This window comes from Bos javanicus, chromosome 11 (genome assembly GCF_032452875.1).
Source record: "Bos javanicus breed banteng chromosome 11, ARS-OSU_banteng_1.0, whole genome shotgun sequence".
In the NCBI taxonomy this organism is placed as follows: domain Eukaryota; kingdom Metazoa; phylum Chordata; class Mammalia; order Artiodactyla; family Bovidae; genus Bos; species Bos javanicus.
The window spans coordinates 87,587,740-87,610,106 of NC_083878.1; the positions used below are offsets into that span (position 1 = coordinate 87,587,740).

General features: G+C 39.4%; 1 protein-coding gene across 1 annotated transcript in view; it reads left to right on the top strand.

Moving 5' to 3' along the window:
* YWHAQ (tyrosine 3-monooxygenase/tryptophan 5-monooxygenase activation protein theta) overlaps positions 1 to 22,367 on the top strand; it is a 31,217-nt gene that overhangs the window by 277 nt on the left and 8,573 nt on the right. The window contains exon 2 of the mRNA XM_061433351.1: positions 380 to 752. Coding sequence (XP_061289335.1) covers positions 459 to 752 — 294 coding nt within the window. The 5' untranslated portion in view covers positions 380 to 458. The remainder of the gene's footprint in view (positions 1 to 379; positions 753 to 22,367) is intronic.

The window sequence follows — 22,367 nt, forward strand, 5'->3', positions numbered from 1 at the left end:
GGGGCGGGAGGGAGAGCGGCGGGTCTCAACGCCCGCTCTCAGGGACAGGCTCCGGCGGGAAGGTGCGGGCCAACGGCCGCTTCCATCTTGGGCCCCAGGCGGGCGCGGGAGCGGCCCTTCCTCGTCACCCCCGCCTCACCTCACCTCAGCTTCTACCTCAGGCCGCGCAGCCCGGCTCGGCGGGCGTCCCCCCCACCCCCCAGACCCTCTGGGGCGCCCCGCGGTGTGGGGAGCGTGGGCGGGGGGAGGGAAATTCAACTGGGCCGCGCGCGCGGGGATGGACAAAAGGGGCGGCCGGGCGGCGGGGCGTATTGTCTGACGGCGCCGCCCCCGCCCTCCTGCCGCCCCCCCCCCCACCCACCCCGGCGCCCGCCCTCAGGCCTCCTCGCCGCGCCCCCCCACCCCGCGCCAGCCCCCCAGGTCCGCGCTCGACCTCGCTGTCCGCTCCCTCGGCCCCCATGGAGAAGACGGAGCTGATCCAGAAGGCCAAGCTGGCCGAGCAGGCCGAACGCTACGACGACATGGCCACCTGCATGAAGGCCGTGACGGAGCAGGGCGCCGAGCTGTCCAACGAAGAGCGCAACCTGCTGTCGGTGGCCTACAAGAACGTGGTCGGGGGCCGCCGGTCCGCCTGGAGGGTCATCTCCAGCATCGAGCAGAAGACCGACACCTCGGACAAGAAGTTGCAGCTGATCAAGGACTACCGGGAGAAAGTGGAGTCCGAGCTGAGGTCCATCTGCACCACGGTCCTGGTGAGTCCCGCGGACCTTCTCCGGGTGCAGGGAGAAGTTGGGGGCATGGGGGGCGGCGGCCTCCCCTCCTTCCCTCCAGCTTTGTGTGAGGCCCTCCCTGGGACTTTCATGGCAACGGAATGGGGGCCGGGGCTTGCCTGATGGTCTGCCGCTGTGTTTGAGGTGGTTAGCTTTGGCCTCTTTGATGTGTCACTTCAGTTCTTGAGATCAAGAAGCTCTTTTTCCTCCCCCACCTCTCCCTCCTCAGTGGTAAGTAGATCTTTTCCTAGATAGTGGGTTGTTGCATTTCAGTTTTTAAGATCAAGAAGCTCCCCGCCCCCAGCAGTGGTAAGTAGATCTTTTCCTAGATAGTGGGTTGGTGCATTTCAGTTCTTGAGATCAAGAAGCTTTTTGGTTTTTTTTTCTTCCTCCCCAGTGGTAAGTAGATCTTTCCTAGATAGTGGGTTGCTCCACACCAAGTAACTTTGAAACGTGCGAGTAGATTGGTACCAGACTGAAACTCGTTCCTCAGCTTATAGAGGCTATCTGGGAACCGTTCTTCACATGTATTTAATCAATTCATAGGCTCAGGCTTCCGTTGAAAGAAAGTGCGGGACCTTTTGGATAGTGACAGTGTGAAGTCGGTTCTCCTCCCAAACCTAGGAATAATGCAAATTTACTTCGAAAATCTGAATAGATTGTTCATTTTTCAAGTAGAGTAGCTGTTGAGCTTTTTCCTCAAAAACGGGGAAGGGGGAAAGTTTCTTAAATGTGGAAAAGGCACAGCTAAATAAAAAGAATGAAGTATCCTGGTTAATTTCAGTACGGGATAACGTTTCCTTGCTGCTACATAGCCACACTTAAACCCTGAGGTGTTGAAATGAATTCCTATCTGGCATAGAGTAAGCAGGGAAAGCTGTCCAGGTTTTGAACTGTCCGGTCCTAGCTAGGGTGGCTTTTGGGTGGAGCAGGGTGACTGCTATGATTCACGCTTATTACTGAGAAAGAACATTTTAGCTTTGTCATTGTATGGATCTTTTGATTAGTAAGGTAAGATTTTAAAATTTCAGTACCAGCATTGTATCCGGAATGTTTTTAAGGGTCTGCTAATAAAATACGAAATACCTGATGTCGTTACCTGTTTTCAGTGCCACTTTTACAAGAGGGCTACTAATTTTTGATGTGACTGTTACACATGTTTTAGATGGGCTTATGAAAGACACATCTTGTAGATTGGTGATTTTTCAAGAGGGACAAGAGGGGATAATAACCTCTTGCTCTCCCAACCTTTTTTTCCTTGCTCCATCAAATTCATGGGGCAGGATTTTTTTTCTTTCACCTCCTTTTCCAGTACAAATAATAGGTGATCTGAACAAAATTGGGCTGATGAAGATAGCTGGTAAAGGGGGAAAGGAAGCAATGCTGAGAGTGTGTACAAAGTGGAGAAAACCATACTGAGATTTTTTGTTTTATGAAAGTCATAAGTTCATCTCTGTCTTCCACTCCCTGCCTAGTGTAGAAGAGGCATGTAGGATTTTTAAACTGAATTGCTTACATTAAAAAAATTTGCCAACTTAGAAATAAAAGTGATTGGAGACTTCAGTAGCATGTGGTAGCAGTTGTTGGCAACATCCACCGTGTCATCAAGGAAGACTGTAAGAACTCCCTCTGTTAACAAGAAGCATTTCTGTACAGGTGTTACTTTGGGGCGCTCTCACATCATATTTCAGTCTCTTGTTCTGTGCTGTTACTTCTTTGGAGTTTGTTACTTACCCTGCAGCAATTCAGAATGACCACAGAATTTTTCCTGTTCTCTAGCAAATTAACCGGGAATACTTGTTTTATTTTCTGGCTCCTATAAATTTTAGTTTTTATGATGGCTTAAGTAAAGGCGAGTTTGCTTAGTTGATAAGTGACTTCAAAGAGAGACCAAGAAGATCGTTTCAATAGGCCAGATCCCCTGAAATTAGGACAGGTTTTTTGTTTCTGTTTTTTAAACTAAGTGAAAGAGTTCAGATGCCAGGGTATAAATAAAACATTTTTATTAGTAAAATGGCTTAAGAAACCAATTGTGACTTATTGGCCAACTTACCAAAAAATCCTGAGAAAGCCCATCTTCAGGTTGGCTGTGTTTGAGAGGTTAGCATGTACAGGGCACTGTGCTAAGCAGCAGGGGAAGAACAAAGCTGAGAACCGGAGATTTTGCCCTCCAGTAATTTATAAAAAGGAGTGTATGTGAAAGTACTCAAATGTAAATATGTAATTCCCAGCAGACAGTTCTGAACAAAATGCTCTGTCGTTTGAAGGAAGAAGAAACCTCAGGAAAGGCTTTACAAGGAGTGGCTTTTGGAGTGAGCATCGAGGAGGAGGATGGGAATGGGAGTGTCAATATTTCAGGCAGAACAGACAGAAGGAATATACAGGATCAGCCTTATTCATGGAAAAGGGTTTGTGTGAAGAGCAGGGTATGTGTAGAGCTATTGTAGTAGAAAAGCCTGTAAGAGGGTAGGAACTATGTAAGAGAATGTCAGAGGGAATATTCCATATTTGATAGTGGATTTTTGAATGATGTGTAGGTGGCAGCATCTAGTTCATAGTTTGGGTGCTAATTACCAGTTTGTAATCTGAACTGATAGATAAGAAAGGGGTTGGTTAGTGAACAAGTCTGAAGATTGGTAAATTAGTGATTTAATAAGGAATCTATCTAAATAATGGGGAAAGAAAAATGAAATCTAAAATTGCTGAACATGAGTGCTAAGATTAGGTTTTCTTTTTGCCCCCCTCTGGTAAACAGGAAGAGGAATTTGGTGTGGAGGAAGTAGATGACACTGATGTGTTATAGGAGGCTAGTAGTAAAAGAGTAACATAGAAGATAGGTAGGATTTTGGTCATAAGTAGATATTTTCAGTCTTGTCTTTGATAGAGTAAGTTTTGGGTGGAATTATTTGGACTATTAACTCAAAATGAACATGGTGGACAACTCTCAACCTTTTTGATAATCACTGTATTGAGAGAGAATATTGAATTGTGGAGGCAGTAAAAAATGTTGAAATGCAAGTAATCTAAAGAGCAAACAAAATAACGGGACCCAAATGGTCAAGGCCAAGTTCTTTGTAGAATCTAAGAGAAGTTAGAGAGGAAGCTGTCACCAAGTTATCTGTCTTTGTCATTTGTGAAACCAGAGAGTTGGGCTAAAATTTCTGTTTCTTCCAATTCTGGTATTCTCGGACTATTAAAGTTATATGCTCCCAGTCATTCCACCTATGCTCTGACTTCCAACTCTAATGTGAGTAGTTTTTATAGTCCAGGTTGAAGAACATGTCGTTAGTTGTTAAAGAAATGTTAAAAACAACTTTGTATAGCACAGGGAACTATATTCAATATTCTGTGACAAACCATAATGGAAAAGGACATGGAAAAAGAATGTATGTGTATATCTATAAGTCGCTTTGCTGTAAGCAGTAATTAACACATTCAATATATACAGTCCCCCCCAAAAAAGTGTTGAAAAGCTGACAATTGCAGTGAACTGCCTTTAGGAAGAGGTGATGAAAAAGTCATGGGTGATCCTATTAAATGTTGGAAATGGTAAAGTTTAAGTAAAAAAGATTAATAAGTTGTATGACAGCAAGGCAGTGGTTAACAAATTGAGTAAGGTGTTCACGAGTCATTAAGAACTTGAGTGTGAGGTAAGGGCAAATTGAAGAAACCAAAGGAGTATACAGAGCCCTTCTCGGACTTGGGAACAAACATCATGTACAAAGTCCATGACTTTGTAAGAACTTTGGAGTTCTTACAAACTCTTACTCTATTACTTTGGAGTAAGAACAGGACACTTCAGCGAATGCAGTATACAAGGTAACCTCTGTCTCACAACCCCGTGTTGTCCTTCTGTATTGATGGTCTTTTATTAGACTGATTTCAGTAGATTGCTTCAGTATAATGTTTAAACAATTTCAGGAGTTAAGGTCTGTGTTCTTTTTTTTTTTTAATTTAATTTTATTTTTAAACTTTACAATATTGTATTAGTTTTGCCAAACATCGAAATGAATCCGCCACAGGCATACCTGGTGTTCCGCATCCTGAACCCCCCTCCCTCCTCCCTCCACATACCCTCCCTCTGGGCCGTCCCAGTGCACCAGCCCCAAGCATCCAGCATCGCGCATTGAACCTGGACTGGCGACTCGTTTCATACATGATATTATACATGTTTCAGTGCCATTCTCCCAAATCTCCCCACCCTCTCCCTCTCCCACAGAGTCCATAAGACTGATCTTAAAATATATAGAAACTGAAAGTTGTTTCTGTTGGTGTGTAAATCCTATTACCTTAATTCCATAATACATTTGAATTCAGTTGTGTTCTAAATGAGTGTCTTATAGAAAATGTGTCTAGTACTAGTTATTATTTTGAAGTAAGAAACCAGTATGTTCTTGATAGTTAGTCTCAACGTAAGCTTACTGACATGACTGAAAAATCATGGGCTCTAGAGTCAAGACCGACTATTTTAGGATCACTGCTCTGTAACCTTATAATTTTGCGATTCTAGGCAAGTTTCTTTCAGCCTGTTTCTTTATCTGTGAATTGGTGAAGATGATGCTTGTCTTTATAGGCTTGTAGTTAAGATAGTAGGTAATAGCTGACATTTACTGGGCTTTTACTATATGCCAAGTACTGCTTTAAGAACTTGATATACACACTGTGTTAAGAAAACAGGGACGTGAGGAAGTTAAGTAACTTGGTTGATGTCACAAAACTGAGTTTGGAAGAGCAAGGAATCCAGGTGGTGTGACTCCAGATGAAATTGTGTGAAACACATTTAGCTCTAAATAACATAGTAACTGACTAAAAGATCAGTGTTTTGAGGAATTTGTACAGTTTGATAAATGTAAGTTAGAGGAGGGAGGGAGGGTAGATCTGTCGTGAACAAAACTCACCTGATCTTTAATTTTGATGCCCTCCTCAATAAAATGCAATAACATTTTAAAACTTTTGCATTTTTTTTGCTGTTAAAATGTAAACTCCTTGAAGCTAAAGAGTTCTTTCTGAAGAGTGAAATGGAGTGAAATATTGTATATACGGATATATAAGGCTTGATCAGTGGTTCTCAGTCAGGTGAATTTACCCACCAGGGGACATTTGGCAAGTTGTGGAGATAGTGTTTTTGGTTGTCAAGACTAGGGTGGGAGGGAGGTTTTTTGGTTGTCAAGACTGAGGTGGGAGTGAGGAGGTGCTACTAACATACTGTAAATAGAAGCCTAAATGCTGCTGATCATCACTTAACGCATAGGAGAATCAGTCCCCTGCCACAGAGAATTACCCAACCCGAATGATAGCATGCCAAGGTTGAGGAACTCTGGGTTAGGTCATAAATAAAACAAGCAGTGTTAAGTTGTATTGAATTGTATGACACCTGTCCTTTAGGTTCTTACTAATATATTGGCATCTTGTCAGAATCCTTTGTCTAAGATCTCAGTTATTTTTTATTTCTTTGTCACTCTGTATGCTGTTTAACTCTACAATTCACCTTTCTGGCAGTTACTCAGGGGACCCTGTATTTTCGAATTTCCACCTTAGGATTACCTCTAAGGCCTTGAGCTTTTTTTTTTTAAGAAAAAAAAAAAACCAACAACAACAAAAAAAACCCCAAAAAACCAACCTTGGCACAGAGAAAAAGGATCCAACTGAAATTATAGTGAAACCTATTTAGAAAGTGGAAGTTAGAACTGATGAGTGGCAAGTATTTCCCTCCCTTTCATAACTGCCATTAATAGTTTGGCATACGTGTTTCTAGATGTAAACCCTGTAGTGTGTTTATTTGGATGTTATATAATTATACTAATGCCCTATTGAACATTTAGATTGTAAACAATTTTTCTCTTGTTACAAACAACACTGAGAAGAACATCCTTGTTGCATGCTTTATGCAAGAGTTTACTTAGTTAAGTTTTTGGAAATGAAATTTCCAGCTTTTTCCCAGATAGCCCTCGGAAAAAATTGTGTGTGTTTATACTGTCATCAGCTGTTGTTGAGAATCGCCATTTCCCATTACCCTCTCCAGCACAGATAGTTGTTTGAGGTTAACAAAAATCTAGTTACTGAAAGGGTTGAAATTTTACCTCCTTGTTCACCTCCTAAGAATGTAATGAGGACTACCTTTGTTCTCACAAAGGGCTAGTTATCAGACTTTTTTTGAATTCTCATATATGGTGTCACTTGCTATGATAAACTTAGACCAGCATATTAAAAAGCAGAGACATCAGTTTGCCGACAAATGTCCATCTAGTCAAAGCTATGATTTTCCCAGTATTTTGTATGACTGTGAGAGTTGGACCATAAAGAATGTTGAGGGCCAAAGAATTCATGCTTTTGAATTGTGATGCTGGAGAAGACTCTTAAGAGTCCCTTGGACAACAAAGGAGATCAAACCCACTAATTGTAAAGAAATCAACCCTGAATATTCATTGTAAGGACTGATGCTGAAGCTCCTGTACTTTGGCCACTTAATGCAAAGAGTTGACTCTTTGGAAAAGACACTGATGCTGAGACAGATTGAGGACAGGAGGAGAAGGGAGGTGACAGAGGATGAGATGGTTGGATGGGATCACTGACTCAATGGACATGAGTTTGATCTAACTTAGGAAGATAGTGAAGGACAGGGAAGCCAGTTCATGGGGTCACAAAGAGTGGAACATTACTTAGCGACTGAACAACACCAGTTTCACTTATAAAATGATAACCATGTCATGAGATTAGGTAATTCAGAGTGCTTGACAATTGGGAAATCTGCTTGATCATATTGATGTTTATTTCTTTATGATATTTATCAATACCAGATTTTGTGTTTAGCACTAGTTCTTTCAGAGTAACAGCAGGTTTCTTTGTACCATTGACTTTCTAGGTATCAAGGAGGGATGGTAGAGAAACATCATTTGAAAGATGTGAAAAGAAGAAAAATTATAGTTCATTTCTACTTTAATAGTTAAACACTTAATCCATGGGTAAATCAAATGAAGGTTTCTTGATTATTTCATAATAAATAATTGGACCAGATTATAAATGTTGTTTACATGTTGAAGTATTTAAAGACACAATGATGGTATCTACAACTTCAAAATAGTATGAAGGGGTTAAGGTGAAACAGGTGTGTGTGTGAATTAATAGTAGCTGGCTTTAATGAGAACTCATCATGCTGTTCTCTCTTCTTGTATATGTTTGAGATTTTCCATGATTTAAAGGTTTTTTTTCCCCTAGAAATTTTCCACTCTTAAGTTTTTACATTAGAGAAAAAGCCCTGTACAAGAATGACCATAGTAGCTTTGTTTTAAAATCAGGAAACTGAAAACAGTCCATTATTAGGAAAATGAATTAACTGTGGTATATTCATAGAGTACTACTCAGCAGTAAAAAGGAATGGACTATTGATACATACTGTAATATAGATGAATTTCAAAAACATGCTAAGTGAAGAAGTACATAATGTCATTCTAGTTACATGAAATTCTAGAACAAGCACAAGTAGTCTCTAGGTGAAAAATCAGAAGAGTGGGGACCTCAGGGGATGGAGGAACTTTCTTTGGTGATTGTAACGGTCTTTGTGCTGATACAGATTTGAATGACACATGTATATGTGTTTGTGGAAACTTGGCAAGAATGTGCTTAATGTTTGTACATTTTGTTGTATATAAATTTTTACTTCAAAAGAAAATAAACATTGGCTAGTGACAGTCACGTACTGATACCTTCAGTTTACACAAAAACAAGTAGAATTGTATAGATATATGATAAAGCAATTTGGTCAAAGGTTAATTGGTAAGATATGGGTAATGGGTAAGTAGGTGCTCACTGTTGCCATGTTAGCAGTATAATTCTACATTGCTGTGGTTGAATGCCTTTACTGCCAAAAAAGAAAAAAAAAACCCAAAACAGTGAAGCCCATGTCTTGTTGACCTCAAGATAGGAGAACTTATGGAAAGGTATTGCTGTCCACTTAGAAGACTGGACTGATAGACTCTGCACCATTGCTTTTGCTTTTATTTAAGTGCTAAGTAGATTAATGGAGGTAAAGAATGCAATGGAAGACTTACATAATTGACTATACTCTGGCGTGGTGGTTCTCAAACTTCTTGGTCTTAAGACCCCTTTGCACAAACTTTAAAATATTGTGGAACAGCAACAACAAAAAATTGTGGAATCTAAAACTTTTTGTTTGTATAGATTATACCTGTAGATATTTACATTATTAAAATTTTAAACTGAAGATTTTGTAACCCATTTTAGAATAATAAACACATTAGAAATTAACATTACTTGTATTTTTTTTTTTTAATTGTGGTAAAATATACCTGATGTCACTTCCCTTGTGCCTCAGACAGTAAAGAGTGTGCTTGCAATGCGGGAGACCTGGGTTCAATCCCTGGATCAGGAAGATCCCCTGGGGAAGGAAATGGCAACCCACTCCAGTACTCTTGCCTGGAAAATCTATGGGCAGAGGAGCCTGGCAGGTTACAGTCCATGGGGTCTCAAAGAGTTGGACACAACTGAGCAACTTCACTTATACTTCACTTAAACCAGATGTCAGATTTACCATTTTAAGCATGCCATCTGTGGCATTAAGTACATTCGCTTTGTTGCACAGTCATCACCAGCATTTCAGATCTTTTTCATCTTCTCCAGATGAAACTCAACCCATTAAACACTTAACTCCGTATTCTCCCATCCCAGGAACCACCGTTTTACTTTGTCTGAATTTGACAACTCTAGATATGTCATATAAGTGTAATAATAACACCTTTTAAAAAGAAAATTGAGAATGGTGGCATTGTTTTATTTGTTATATCACACCTTTTGTAGCTTGTGGAAAACTCCTCTCGTGAGAGCATGACAGTGAAAAAGCAAATAGTATCTTAATATGTATTATGAAAGCAGTTTGTGCTTGTGCCCCACCCCACTCAAAAAAAATGGGGGGAGGGATCGGAGTTCTCAGAAAAAAACAGAGACATTACTTCGATGCTTACGGTCCATCTGGTTGAAGCTGTGGTTTTGCCAGTAGTGATGTATGGATGTTGGATCATGAAGACTGAACGCTGAAGAATTGATGCGTTTGAGCTGTGGTGTTGGAGAAGACTCTTGAGAGTCCCTTGGATGGCAAGGAGATCAAACCAGTCAATCCTAAAAGAAATCAACCCTGAATATTCATTAGAAGGACTGATGCTGAAGCTGAAGCTCCAATACTTTGGCCAGTTGATGTGAAGAACTGACTCATTGGAAAAGATGCTAATGCTGGGAAAGATTGAAGGCAGGAGGAGAAGGGGACAACAGGATGAGATGGTTGGATGGCATCACTGACTGGATGGACATGAGTTTGAGCAAGCTCCCCGAGTTGGTGAGGGACAGGGAAGCCTGGCGTGCTGCAGTCCGTGGGGTCGCAAATAATCGGACATGACTGAATGACTGAACAACAACAGGGGAGTGCTCAGAACACACTTTGAAAATTGCTGTACTTGGATCATTTTGTGTGATTGAGCAGGTTTCTAAGTAGTTGTGATTATGTGGTGATAATGAAATTTGTAACACCTTCCCCTCCTTTCTAATTGCCCAGTCCCTCTACCCCCCAGAGTATTCTAGGAGTATAGATTTGGAGACAGAAAAATCACAGACTTGATAATAAAGAAAAATTTATTTTAAGTATTGGGAAAGAAAGAATCCCTGGTTAATTCCTGAAAAACTTACTTAAGAACTCATATTTGGAATGGCTTCTGCTTCCTTATGTTAGAATGGTTAAGGAAGGTTAATCTGATTTCACTCCCCGGTACCCAGCCTAGAAGCTGAGTTGGCATGAATGAAATTTGTAGATAATGGCTTTTGGAGCTGGTTCATTTAGGTTTGAAAGTTACCAGCTCTTGGAGATAGGAAGTCAGGTAAGCTGTTAGCCAGCGTTGAAGCATTTTAATGAAACTTTTGCACAGATCCTTGACATTTACATTCTTATTCTTATCCATTCTTTTCTTATTCTTACCCATTTACATTCTTTCCATCCATAGGAACAGCACTTTCCATGATTTCTTTAGTCTGCTGCACGTTTTGCTCCAGATGGATTTGCCATAGTCTGGTGCTAAATATATGTTGTAAAGTATCCTCAGTTAGACATTAAAGCTTTGAACATCCTCCTGTATGTTTGCTGTGTTGGAGAAGACTCTTGAGAGTCCCTTGGACTGCAAGGAGATCCAACCAGTCCATTCTAAAGGAGATAGCCCTGGGATTTCTTTGGAAGGAATGATGCTAAAGCTGAAACTCCAGTACTTTGGCCGCCTCATGCGAAGAGTTGACTCATTGGAAAAGACTCTGATGCTGGGAGGGATTGGGGGCAGGAGGAGAAGGGGATGACAGAGGATGAGATGGCTGGATGGCATCACTGACTCGATGGACGTGAGTCTGAGTGACCTCTGGGAGTTGGTGATGGACAGGGAGGCCTGGCGTGCTGTGATTCATGGGGTCGCAAAGAGTCGGACGCGACTGAACTGAACTGAACTGAAATTCCTGTTGACCCTGTTCTTCTCTTTATGCCCTGAAATAGATTTTGTAGACTAAAGGCTAGACCAGAGGGTTGTATATAGTACAGCTGCAGAGATGAATGCGTTTGGTGCGATTTAGCCATAGATGGGAAAGTTAATCTGCAAATAATTGTGTAATTTCTATAATGTAGAAATGTGTAGACTCACAAAAGACAAAGCTCATGTGAAAGTACACTGGTATCTTCGCCGTTATCCATTTTTGGTAGTTTTCCTAGGATATAGCAAAACTTGACCCATCTACTAAGCTAGGAAGGCACTTTTGACCTATTTTTAATTGCTTGAATGTATTTTCTTTTAGGATGTCTGTCCAGTTGGATTACTTAGGACCAAACTAAGATTTGACTTCCTGTTCTGTTCGTTTTGTTTTTTTTTCTTTTCCTTTTAAGGAACACTCTTGTTTTCTCACTATCATTTGTCTTGTTTTACTTTGCACATTGCAGGGGCTAAAATAGTTTTTGGATGCTAACATAGTTTCTTAGTCTCTAAGGGGAAGGAAGTATGGACATTGATTTTCGCCTTGGTTCTTCTGGTAGCACTGATCTGTAAATGTTGGCAAATTGTGGCTGTGTATGTGTAATTGTTTTTGATGCAGATTGGCAGATTTGGAAAGCAGTATTAGTATTGCCAGTGTATGTATTAAACTGTCCTTCCAGACCTTTGTATTTTGGCCAGAAAGTTGGGAACTTTGAGGTAAAAGGATAACATTCCTATCTTGCTGTTGTGGCCACTCAGTATCCAGCTGCTAAAACATGGAGAAACAGCAGGTCAGAGACAAAGGACTGGACACTACACTTGTTTCTAAGCGTATCTGGAATTGGCTCGGCTGCTTTGGGTGAAGTAAGGGGACAAAGATCGTGATTTTCTTTAACGTTGTAGTTTACACAAGCCTCATTATTTGTCTGAGGCTAAAACTCTTTCTGTTATGTGTCTTCACCACTGCATTGTAACAGCTCTGTAGCTGAGTTGGAAGATAAGACAAACTTCTTCTACAGGAGAGTATTTTTATTTTTTAAGTGCTCATTGTTTAGGAGAGGAGAGAGGGGTATTGTCCTCACAAAAGGGCCCCTAAAAGCGCCACTGTGCTCCAGTAGATGTTGGCAACTGTACTGCTGTCCCTGGTGCTCGTTTCGCCTGCGTCATGGGATGCGCAACAGCTTGTGGGCCAGGAGAAAGACTTCAGAAATAACTGGGGACAGGGACATAGTAAAGTTTTTTCTCTTTTTCTGAGAACCGTGAATTCTTTTTTTGTTTCTTCCCCTATTTATCTTCTGGGTTTTATCTCCTTGTTTCCTTTTGCCCACAAAAATAATTAACCACACAATTGCTTGGACCACTCTGGCTTCTTTTGCTTTCACTGTGACTACAGTAGCACATATCCCTTTGGATCTGAGGAATCTATATTAATTTCTCTGACCACGATGACAGGTCATCATGTCACATTAATTCATATTAATTTTAGATTATTAATTTGACATATATTTCAACCAGCATTGAATTTTAGATCTTTTATTACTTTTAGAATCATATCTCAAAAGTCTGAACACTTTTTATACAAGGTGGTTTTTAGTCTACGCCCTTTCTCCCAGAATGGCATGTTCACATTCATGAATGTTCCAGAGCTGTTTACATTTTAGTAAATAGAAATTGGGAGATATGAAGACTTGATAACACATCTTTACAGATTTCCCTCCCTCAGGTCAGGATAAGGAAGAATTGTTTGTTGGTCTGTCTGTCAGGGTGCCAGATGAGCAACAGAGCAATGTACACTTACAGCCCAGCGTTTGTCCCCTTGGACTCATGGGCTCCAGATGTTCATTGGCACACAGATAGGGGAGCTGCCAGAGCTACAGGTGAGGCAGTCATTGTCTAGCAGTGTTTACTGTTTGAAGACAAATTTATTGGAGAAGCCAAATTAGCATTAGAAGATTGTTTGATGAGCACAGAAACCAACAAGAAGCAGCAGGCCGGATTATCTTAATGACTAAACTCTCAACTCTGCTGTGTCCAGCCTTGCTACTTGAAGACTCTTCAGAGACCCAAGACCATCTTCTCTGCATAGTGCTGGAGATATTATACTTACAGCGTTTGTCTTTTCATGTGCCCATACCTACTGTTTTGTTTCTTAGCGTGCTGCTGTATTTCAGAGCTACCTCGTAATTCTCTGCTCCTCCTGCTAGTGCAGCCATGAAATTAAAAGACGCTTACTTCTTGGAAGGAAAGTTATGACCAACCTAGATAGCATATTCAAAAGCAGAGACATTACTTTGCCAATTAAGGTCCGTTTAGTCAAGGCTATGGTTTTCCCAATGGTCATGTATGGATGTGAGAGTTGGACTGTGAAGAAAGCTGAACGCCGAAGAATTGATGCTTTTGAACTGTGGTGTTCGAGAAGACTATTGAGAGTCCCTTGGACTGCAAGGAGATTCAACCAGTCCATTCTGAAGGAGATCAGCCCTGGGATTTCTTTGGAAGGAATGATGCTCAAGCTGAAACTCCACTACTTTGGCCACCTCATGCGAAGAGTTGACTCCTTGGAAAAGACTCTGATGCTGGGAGGGATTGGGGGCAGGAGGAGAAGGGGACAACAGAGGATGAGATGGCTGGGTGGCATCACTGACTCAATGGACGTGAGTCTGAGTGAACTCCGGGAGTTGGTGATGGACAGGGAGGCCTGGCGTGCTGCGATTCATGGGGTCGCAAAGAGACACGACTGAGCGACCGAACTGAACTGAAGTGAACCTGAACCTGCTAGTGCAGGAGCGGTGATAATGGATATGTCTTGGATGTCAGTCACCCGAGACAGTGCTTCCCAGCTTCTTTGTGTTGTGGCATACAGGAAGAGCCATACTGTATGGCACACTGGGGAAATTGGATCTCTCCCCCAGCTTCACCCACTGCTGTGATGGCCGAGGACATCAGCCCTTACTTATCACTTACATTAGTCAAAGGCTCTAGGTTTGGAGTATAATCTTGGAGGACCATGTGCACTAGGCTTTAAGTTTATTCTTTAACAGGCCATTAGGATTTTTTGAACAGTGGATTAACATACCCAGAATGGAATTTATGCTTATTAATCTTACAGCAGGGTATAAAATGGGTTAGAGAAAGAAGAAAACCTAAAACCTGGTAGATCAGTTAGATTATTGGATTAGTTGAAGTGAAATGATATGGTTAATTCTGGGTAGTAGAAATAGGAATGAGACTGAGAGGACAGGTGAAAATATTGGCTGAACAGTTGGTGGTAGGGTGGGAAATGGAGAGTGAAAAATCAGAGGTTGTGATGAGCTGTGGGTAGGAGTGATGGTGCGATGACTAGTAGAAATAAGCAATGGAAATATAAAAACAGGTTTAGAAATTTATTTCTGTTTAGGGCATATTGAGGTCTAGTGGCTATTCATATTTCAAAAGGTGTTAGAATACTCATCCATGTGACACTGCAGAGAAGTAAGATTGTGGATGGAGTGGTGGGAAGGGGGTGTGTTACCTCTGGGAGTTTATTGTATGACCTTCAGCCTTGTTGACTCAAACACATCAGGGTGGAGCTATTTTTCATAGATAGATCCAGTGATAATCAGGCTCATGTAACTGGTGTATGAAACAGATAGTATTCATTTATTCATTTACAGTGAGGAATAACTAGCACAAAGATTGAAGTACGTGTGGTGTGACCAGTAAGTACTCATTCAGGAGGCAGGCTCACATAGGAATCAAGTCATAATGAGGGAGTTGCTTAGGAAATGTGGCATTATGACATGAGAAATTGCATGGCTGCTCACATGTTTAATGGCTGTCATCTCCTGGGTAGGGCATGGATTAGTCAGTGAATTGATTGGGATTCTCACTCACCTAAGACTATAAATTAATTGTTATCCCTTAGTATCATGGGGATTGATTTCCAGGAGCCTCCATGAAACCAAAATCTGCAAATACAAGTCTGTCACATAAAACGATGTAGTATAATAAGTACAGTTGGTCCTCCAAGTAAGCAACTTCCTGATTATGACTGTATATTGTATCCTTTTCCTTCAGTGTCTGTATCCTTCTTCTGTTTCCATGCCTTTGAGCACTGTTCAGTCTGATTGACTCATCCTTATTTTTAAAGTATATTTACATACTGTCATATTACACTTGTCTTACATTTTTGTTAACTTACTATACAAATGTGTGTGTGTGTGTGTGTGTGTGTGACTCTAGATCAAATAAAGTCTTCTTTAGTGGTTTATAGTTAAGAGAGGGGAGATGTGTGTTCCAAAAGTATACTGTGCTTCTTCAAGAAAGTTTCTAAAGTCTTGGAAAATACTACATCCATAGGCTTGAGTGACTAAATATGGGGTGCTAGGGGAGTGATATGAGGGCTTCCCTGATAGCTCAGTTGGTAAAGAATCCACCTGCAATGCAGGAGACCCTGGTTTGATTCCTGGGCTGGGAAGATCCGCTGGAGAAGGGATTGACTACCCACTCCAGTGTTCTTGGGCTTCCCTTGTGGCTCAGCTGGTAAAGAATCCGCCTGTAATGCAGGAGACCTTGGTTCGATTCCTGGGTTGGGAAGATTCCGCTGGAGAAGGGATTGACTACACACTCCAGTATTCTTGGGCTTCCCTGTGGCTCAGCTGGTAAAGAATCTGCCTGCGATATGGGAGACCTGGGTTCGATCCCTGGGTTGGGAAGATTCCGCTGGAGAAGGGAAAGGCCACCCACTCCAGTATTCTGGCCTGGAGAATTCCATGAACTGTGTAGTCTGACACTAAGAGTCTGACATGACTGAGCGACTTTTCACTGATCACTGATCGAGGAGTGAGGCCAAGGAAGCACTAGGATAACACTCAGGTTTCTAACTAGGGCAAGGGAGTGCTTTTCTGAAAACAAAATTTAGTACGGGAGGAGAATTAATAGGAGATGTGTTTGGAAGGCAAATTTAATATGTTTTAGGATGAGTGAAGTCCCAATGGCCCATCCCAATGTCCATAAATACAGATAGGAGCACTGTGCCCGGTGCTTAAAGAGACTTGTGTGGTGGTGCGCGGTGATGGAGATTTGTGTACCAAGCAGTGTTCTAAGTAATTTATGTTGAGTCATTCAGTCTTCACAACAGGCTACAAAGTAGGGATTGTCATTAATTGCAGTAAAATGAGGTAGGAGCTACAGAAGTAAATTACCTAGCTAGATAAAAGGCAGATTTTGTGAGCATTAGCATATAAATATTGGCTAAATTCCTGCCAATAAATATCTAAAATGAGTCCACATCTTGTCAGTTACCTTAAAATAGATAGTGAGCTGTTGAAATGTTTCAGATCCATGATTATCCTAGTGAAATATTTCCTTCTAGTAGCCAATTGAACTATGATAATACAAAGTGTAGTCTTAAAGCCAGACACTTGTTGGATTAAACAAGGGGGAACATATTAACTATCCTTAAAAATTTAGATAATCTTCTAAAAGAGGATTGGAAAGCACATGTTCTTAACAGCCAACTCAATCCTCTGCACATACTTAATATGAAAGAACTTTTGGCCTTATAAATAATCTGAAATACTATCCTCTGCAAACATGAGGTGTCACATATGTATTGTTATTCAGCATCTTGTAATGAGTCTATATTGCAATTTTGGAAGAGTTGTTTTCATAGATTATGACCAGGAATTTTCCAGTTACTCTAAAATACATATTTTAGTTACTGTATTACTCTACTTGGTGACTTCTCTTGTTCCATTACTTTCTTCCTAACTAAAGGGGTTCTTCAGTAAAGGTCTAAGCAGGAACTTCTATCTTTGTCTGGAAACGTCTTCATTTTGCACTTGCTTTTATATGGTACTTTATTTGGTTATGAAATTTTAGCTGACAGTTTTTTTCTCCTCACTTTTAAGATACTTGATTGTTTTCTCATAAAAAATCAACTTGTCAGCCATATTGTTGTTTCTTTCCTTATAGGTAATGTGTCATTTCTTCGGTTGCTTTTAAGAATTTTCTTGTCTTTGACATTCCTCAGTGTTCCCATGCTGGTCTACATATGAATTCGTTTTTGTTTTTTGTTTTTGGATTTAGTGTGCTTTTCCACTTTGAGGATTATTTATACTAGTAACTGGAAGAATCTCAGCCGTTATCTCTACGTAACATTTCTTCCTCATTCTAATTTGTCCTGGAATTTCTGTTGCATATTATCTTGCATCTTTTTGACTTATCCACATTTTTTCATCTTGCTGGTTCTTTGTTCTGCATTCTGAGGAGTTTCTTCAAACATGCCTTCTCTTTTACTGCTTTTTTAAAAAATAATTTATTTTGGTTGCACTGGGTCTTTATTGCTGCTTGGGCTTTTCTCTTGTTTCGGTTAGCGGGGGCTTCTCTTTGTTGCAGTACACGGGCTTCTCATTGCAGGGGCTTCTCTTGTTGAGGAACACAGGCTCTAGGTGAAGGTTCAGTAGTTATGGCACATGGGCTTACTTACCCTGATGCATGTGGAATCTTCCAAAACCAGGGATCAGATCCCCCGTCCCCTGCATTGGCAGGTGGATTCTTACCCACTGGACCACTAGAGAAGTCCTTTTTTTTAATTTAAAAAATTCTCTCCCCCATCTCCAAGATGCTTTTCTTTTTTTAAATTGAAGTACAGTTGTTTTAAAATGTTGTGTGTGTTTCACCTGTACAGCAAAATGATTCAGCTTTACATATGCATATATCCCTTCTGTTTTGGATTTCCTTCCCACTTAGGTCACCACAGAGCACTGAGTAGAGTTCTCAGTTCTGTACAGTAGGTTCTCATTAGTTATCTATTTTATATATAGTAGTGTATATATGGGGCTTCCCTGGTGGCTCAGCAGTAAAGAATCTGCCTGTAGTGCAGTAGACTTGGGTTCGATCCCTGGGTCAGGAACGTCCCCTGGAGGAGGCATAACAACCCGCTCTGGTTTTGTTGTCTAGAGAGGAGCCTGGTGGGCTATAGTCCCTAGGGTCGCACAGAGTCAGACACGACTGAAGTGACTAACTGTAGCAGCGGCTGTGTATATATGTTAATCCCAGTCCCCCAATTCATCCTACCTTCTCTTCCTGGTATTCATATGTCTGGGTCTCTATTTCTGCTTTGCAAATAAGTTGATCTGTATGATTTTTCTAGATTTCATATATAAGCGGTATTTGTTTTTCTCTTTCTGACTTACTTCACTCTGTATGACAGTCTCTAGATCCATCTACATCTCTGCAAGACGTAGGCACAAATTTCATTCCTTTTTATGCCTGAGTAATAGTCCATTGTACATATGTACCACTTCTTTATCCTTTCTTCTGTTGATGGACATTTAGATTGCTTCCATGTCCTGGTTATTGTAAATAGTGCTGCAGTGAACATTGGGCTGCATGTATCTTTTTGAATTACGGTTTTGAATTATTGTATCCTATCTTTGGACTTCTGTTATTTTTTTCCTCTCCAATATTTTCGGCTGTTTTAATCAAGAAAAATTTCGAACTTAACAAAAATAAAGAGAATGTTGTAATAACTCCCCGTGTACCATTACCCTGCCCTGGCAATTATGAATTTTGTTTATATCCCCACAGACACACATCCATTATTTTGAAGCCAGTCCTGGGCATCATCTGTTTAATCTGTAAATACTAAAATATATATCCTTAAAGGATTCTTCAAGAGTCTTTATAAACATTTTTCTTAATTTATGTTTTAATGCACACTGTTTCATTTAAGTTTTTGGGTACTAACCATCTGTTTGTTGATCTCTCATCATGGTGTATCTGTTCCTTGATTAGTTTTGTTATTTTAAAAATTTTGGATGTGGTATTTCCTATGGAACTTGTGTGGGTACCTTGGATTATGGAAGTGGTTTTGATGATTTGTTTCTGCTGGGCACAATAAGCCACAGCCCACTTTTACGCACACTTTCAGCTTATAGAGTCAAACATCATATATGAGATAAAAATTTGAATAGCACCTGCACAGATTGTGTTTGGTTTTTAGTTTTTCATGGGAAACTATGCCCATAACCCCTAGAAGTCCAGGAAATTGCTTTCTTGCTACTTCTCAGCAATGACAAAGTTTTGCTTTTTGCTCTAACTTTGTTTCATCTTCCTATCTAGCTCTTGAGTATCTCCCTTCCTTCCTTTGGAACTTTGCTATAATTTTTTCTACTATTTTATCTATTTCTGTTTAGCATTTTGATTATTTTTAGAAGGGAAAGTGCTTGGTCTCACTGTATTGCCCAACTAGAAAGTTACGTTTCTACCTGTCTATTTAAGGTGATGTTATAAATTTATTAAATACTTCATATAGGAGTGAGTGAGAGGGGTGTGTGTGTATCTTTTAATCTGATATGCTAGTGTTCAGGTTACATTTAATATGTGTTCTCATTTCATCTGGTCAGGTGGGCAGAACCTAAACACACATTCAGACTTGTATTTCAGTTAAGTCTTCTGCTTGTATATTTTGTTTGTGTTAGAATCAAATAGTCGTTAATTTATGGGTCAGAAACGTTGGTAATATTACATCTGATTTAATATAATTTATTGCTAGATAGAATCTTGGAATACATGAAGTTATATGAGATACATCTGAAAAATGGACATATATCTCTACATAACAGTATAACATAACATATATCCGTACATAACAGTAAGGGAAAAAACTCTTTGGGAAAATGGCAAAGGATTTAAACATACTGTTTAAGAAAACTGTAAATAAAATTATAGTAAGATTTTTTCCTTATTAGATTGGAAAAGATAAAAAATGTTTGATAATACCCTGGGTTCAGAAGGATGCTGAGAAATTGGAACACTCACACATTGCTAGTGGGGATGTAAATTAAAATTGCCTGAGGAAGGACGCTTCAGCATCTTTCTTCCAAGGATCAAGTGTACATTTGGTACATTGTTGGAAATACCACCAGATGGGAAGCAACTTAAATGTTCATCAGAGTAGACTAAATTATAGTAGGCATACACAGTGCTCTTCAATGTTATTATGTATTACAGAGTGAGACAGTTATAACATGTGAATAGGGAATGATCTCAGAGGAATTATTATATGGAAAAGGCAAGGTGTACATAGTAGACTAACATGAGAATGGGAATGTATGTGGATTTAAAATGTATAAAATATCTGGAAGAACGTAGAAGAAAATGATGGTGATGGTTGCCTTGGGAGGGGAAGAACTGGCTGTCTCAGGATCCAGGGAAGGGAGAGAGAATTTATTTTTCACTTTTGAGTTTTAGGTGATGACATGTATTACATATTATTTTAATGGAAACCAGAGTCTGTCTTTGTGTGAAGATCCAAGTAAAGGAAGAAGAATCCTGTGAGGTTGAATTGGAATTGTGGATATATTAGTATGAGATCATGATTTCTCACACACACACACACACACACACACACACTTGCTGAAGGAGTTAAACAGAGAAAAGAATGGGAGGGACTTAAAAAAAAAATTTAGAATGCTGGTTAATTAATGATTGTACATTATTACTTTGATAAAAATAGAGAATTAGAAAAATTATTCAAGAAAAGTCCTGTGCCATTTTAAGCCCTGTACTTGTACTATGTGTGACTTTTTTTTGCTTTGCATCCATTTCATTACCATGTGGCTATGTCATGGTTAATGTTCATTTAACAAATAATGAGTCTTACTGTGTGGTAGGCAATGTGCTAAATGTTTAACATACCGTATTTACAGAATTTTGTGAATGAAAAATATTAAGGAAACATTTTTATCTGGAAGTTGCTCTACTTAACAGGTTGCTCCTTTGATTTAGTACCTTAGAATTAGCGTAGATTATTAAAACTAGAAAATATTTCTATTATTTTGTAGAAGAAATTAAGGAACTTGTTATAGATGGAAAACCAGATTTTTGGTTCAGCATTCTATTCGTTCCACTGAGGTTCAGTTGTAATTTATGATGAATATTGTGAGATTTGATTCCTTTTTAAAATGTACTTTTGGTATCTTGGGCAATTTTTTCTACTTTTTGTTTTAAGATTTTACCATCTTCAAGTGACTTTCTACCTGTTTGTACAGTTGTGCCTTTTCCTGTGACATGGGCTCTGCCTTGGAAATGTCGTCTTCCTCCATGGTTTCTGCCTGTTTATAAAATCCAATAGAATTTCCTGGATGAAATATGACTTCCTTCTTGAGTATTGAATTTTACTTTGATTTTGGTCTCTTGGAATTAAACCTAACAGTTTTTTCTAGAGACTTAATTCTTCCTACTTGTCAGTGGTTCTTTATACTGTATATAATTCTTGAAGTTGGGATTTATTAAAAAAAATAGCTTTAGATAAATAGCTTAGATAAATGTTCCATTTGTTGAACAGTTATGTTACTCTATATTCTTTTGTTTGCTAATTTACTAATTGAATAATTTAAGACCAAAGCCTTATCTCTGATAGATACGCTCCATTGTTTATAGGGTGGTGCTTAGAATGCTAGCTTTATTTTCCGATTCTGGTCCCATCTAATTTATTATATGACTTTGTAAAGTTTCTTGATTCCTTGGTGATTTTATTCATTTTTAAAATTTATCATAATGGTTCTCTCTATATAAATAACATACATGAGTGGTTAAGATACAGCTTGGCACAGTTTAACATACTGTGTTAAACTATTAAACACAGTTTAACATATTGAACGCTTAAATATTTGTTGAATGAATAATGTAATCTTTTGTGATAATGTGCTGATAAAAATATACAGATAGTGACTACTAGTATATATACCCTGAAGTTAGAAATTGAACATATTAGTAGTATTTTTATTTAATGAATTTCAGTAAGCTGATAGGAAATTGAAACTGCTTAGAACATTTTTTTATTTCCTGTCAATTATTTTGTTTGTGTTTTAAGATTCTTCATTGGTTATTTGCTCACTTAAAAAATCAGTTTGGTGTATAAACTATATAATGAGGAATATGTTTTGTCTATAAAACAAATCACTTATAAGTAAATTTAAGGTAAAAATATTTGTTGAATGCCACAGACTATTAACCACTGCAGCCTAATGAAGTACTTTGGAAAAGTTAATTGAAGTGATGGTTGGACTATTGTATGTAAAAATAATTCACTCCTAGAGAT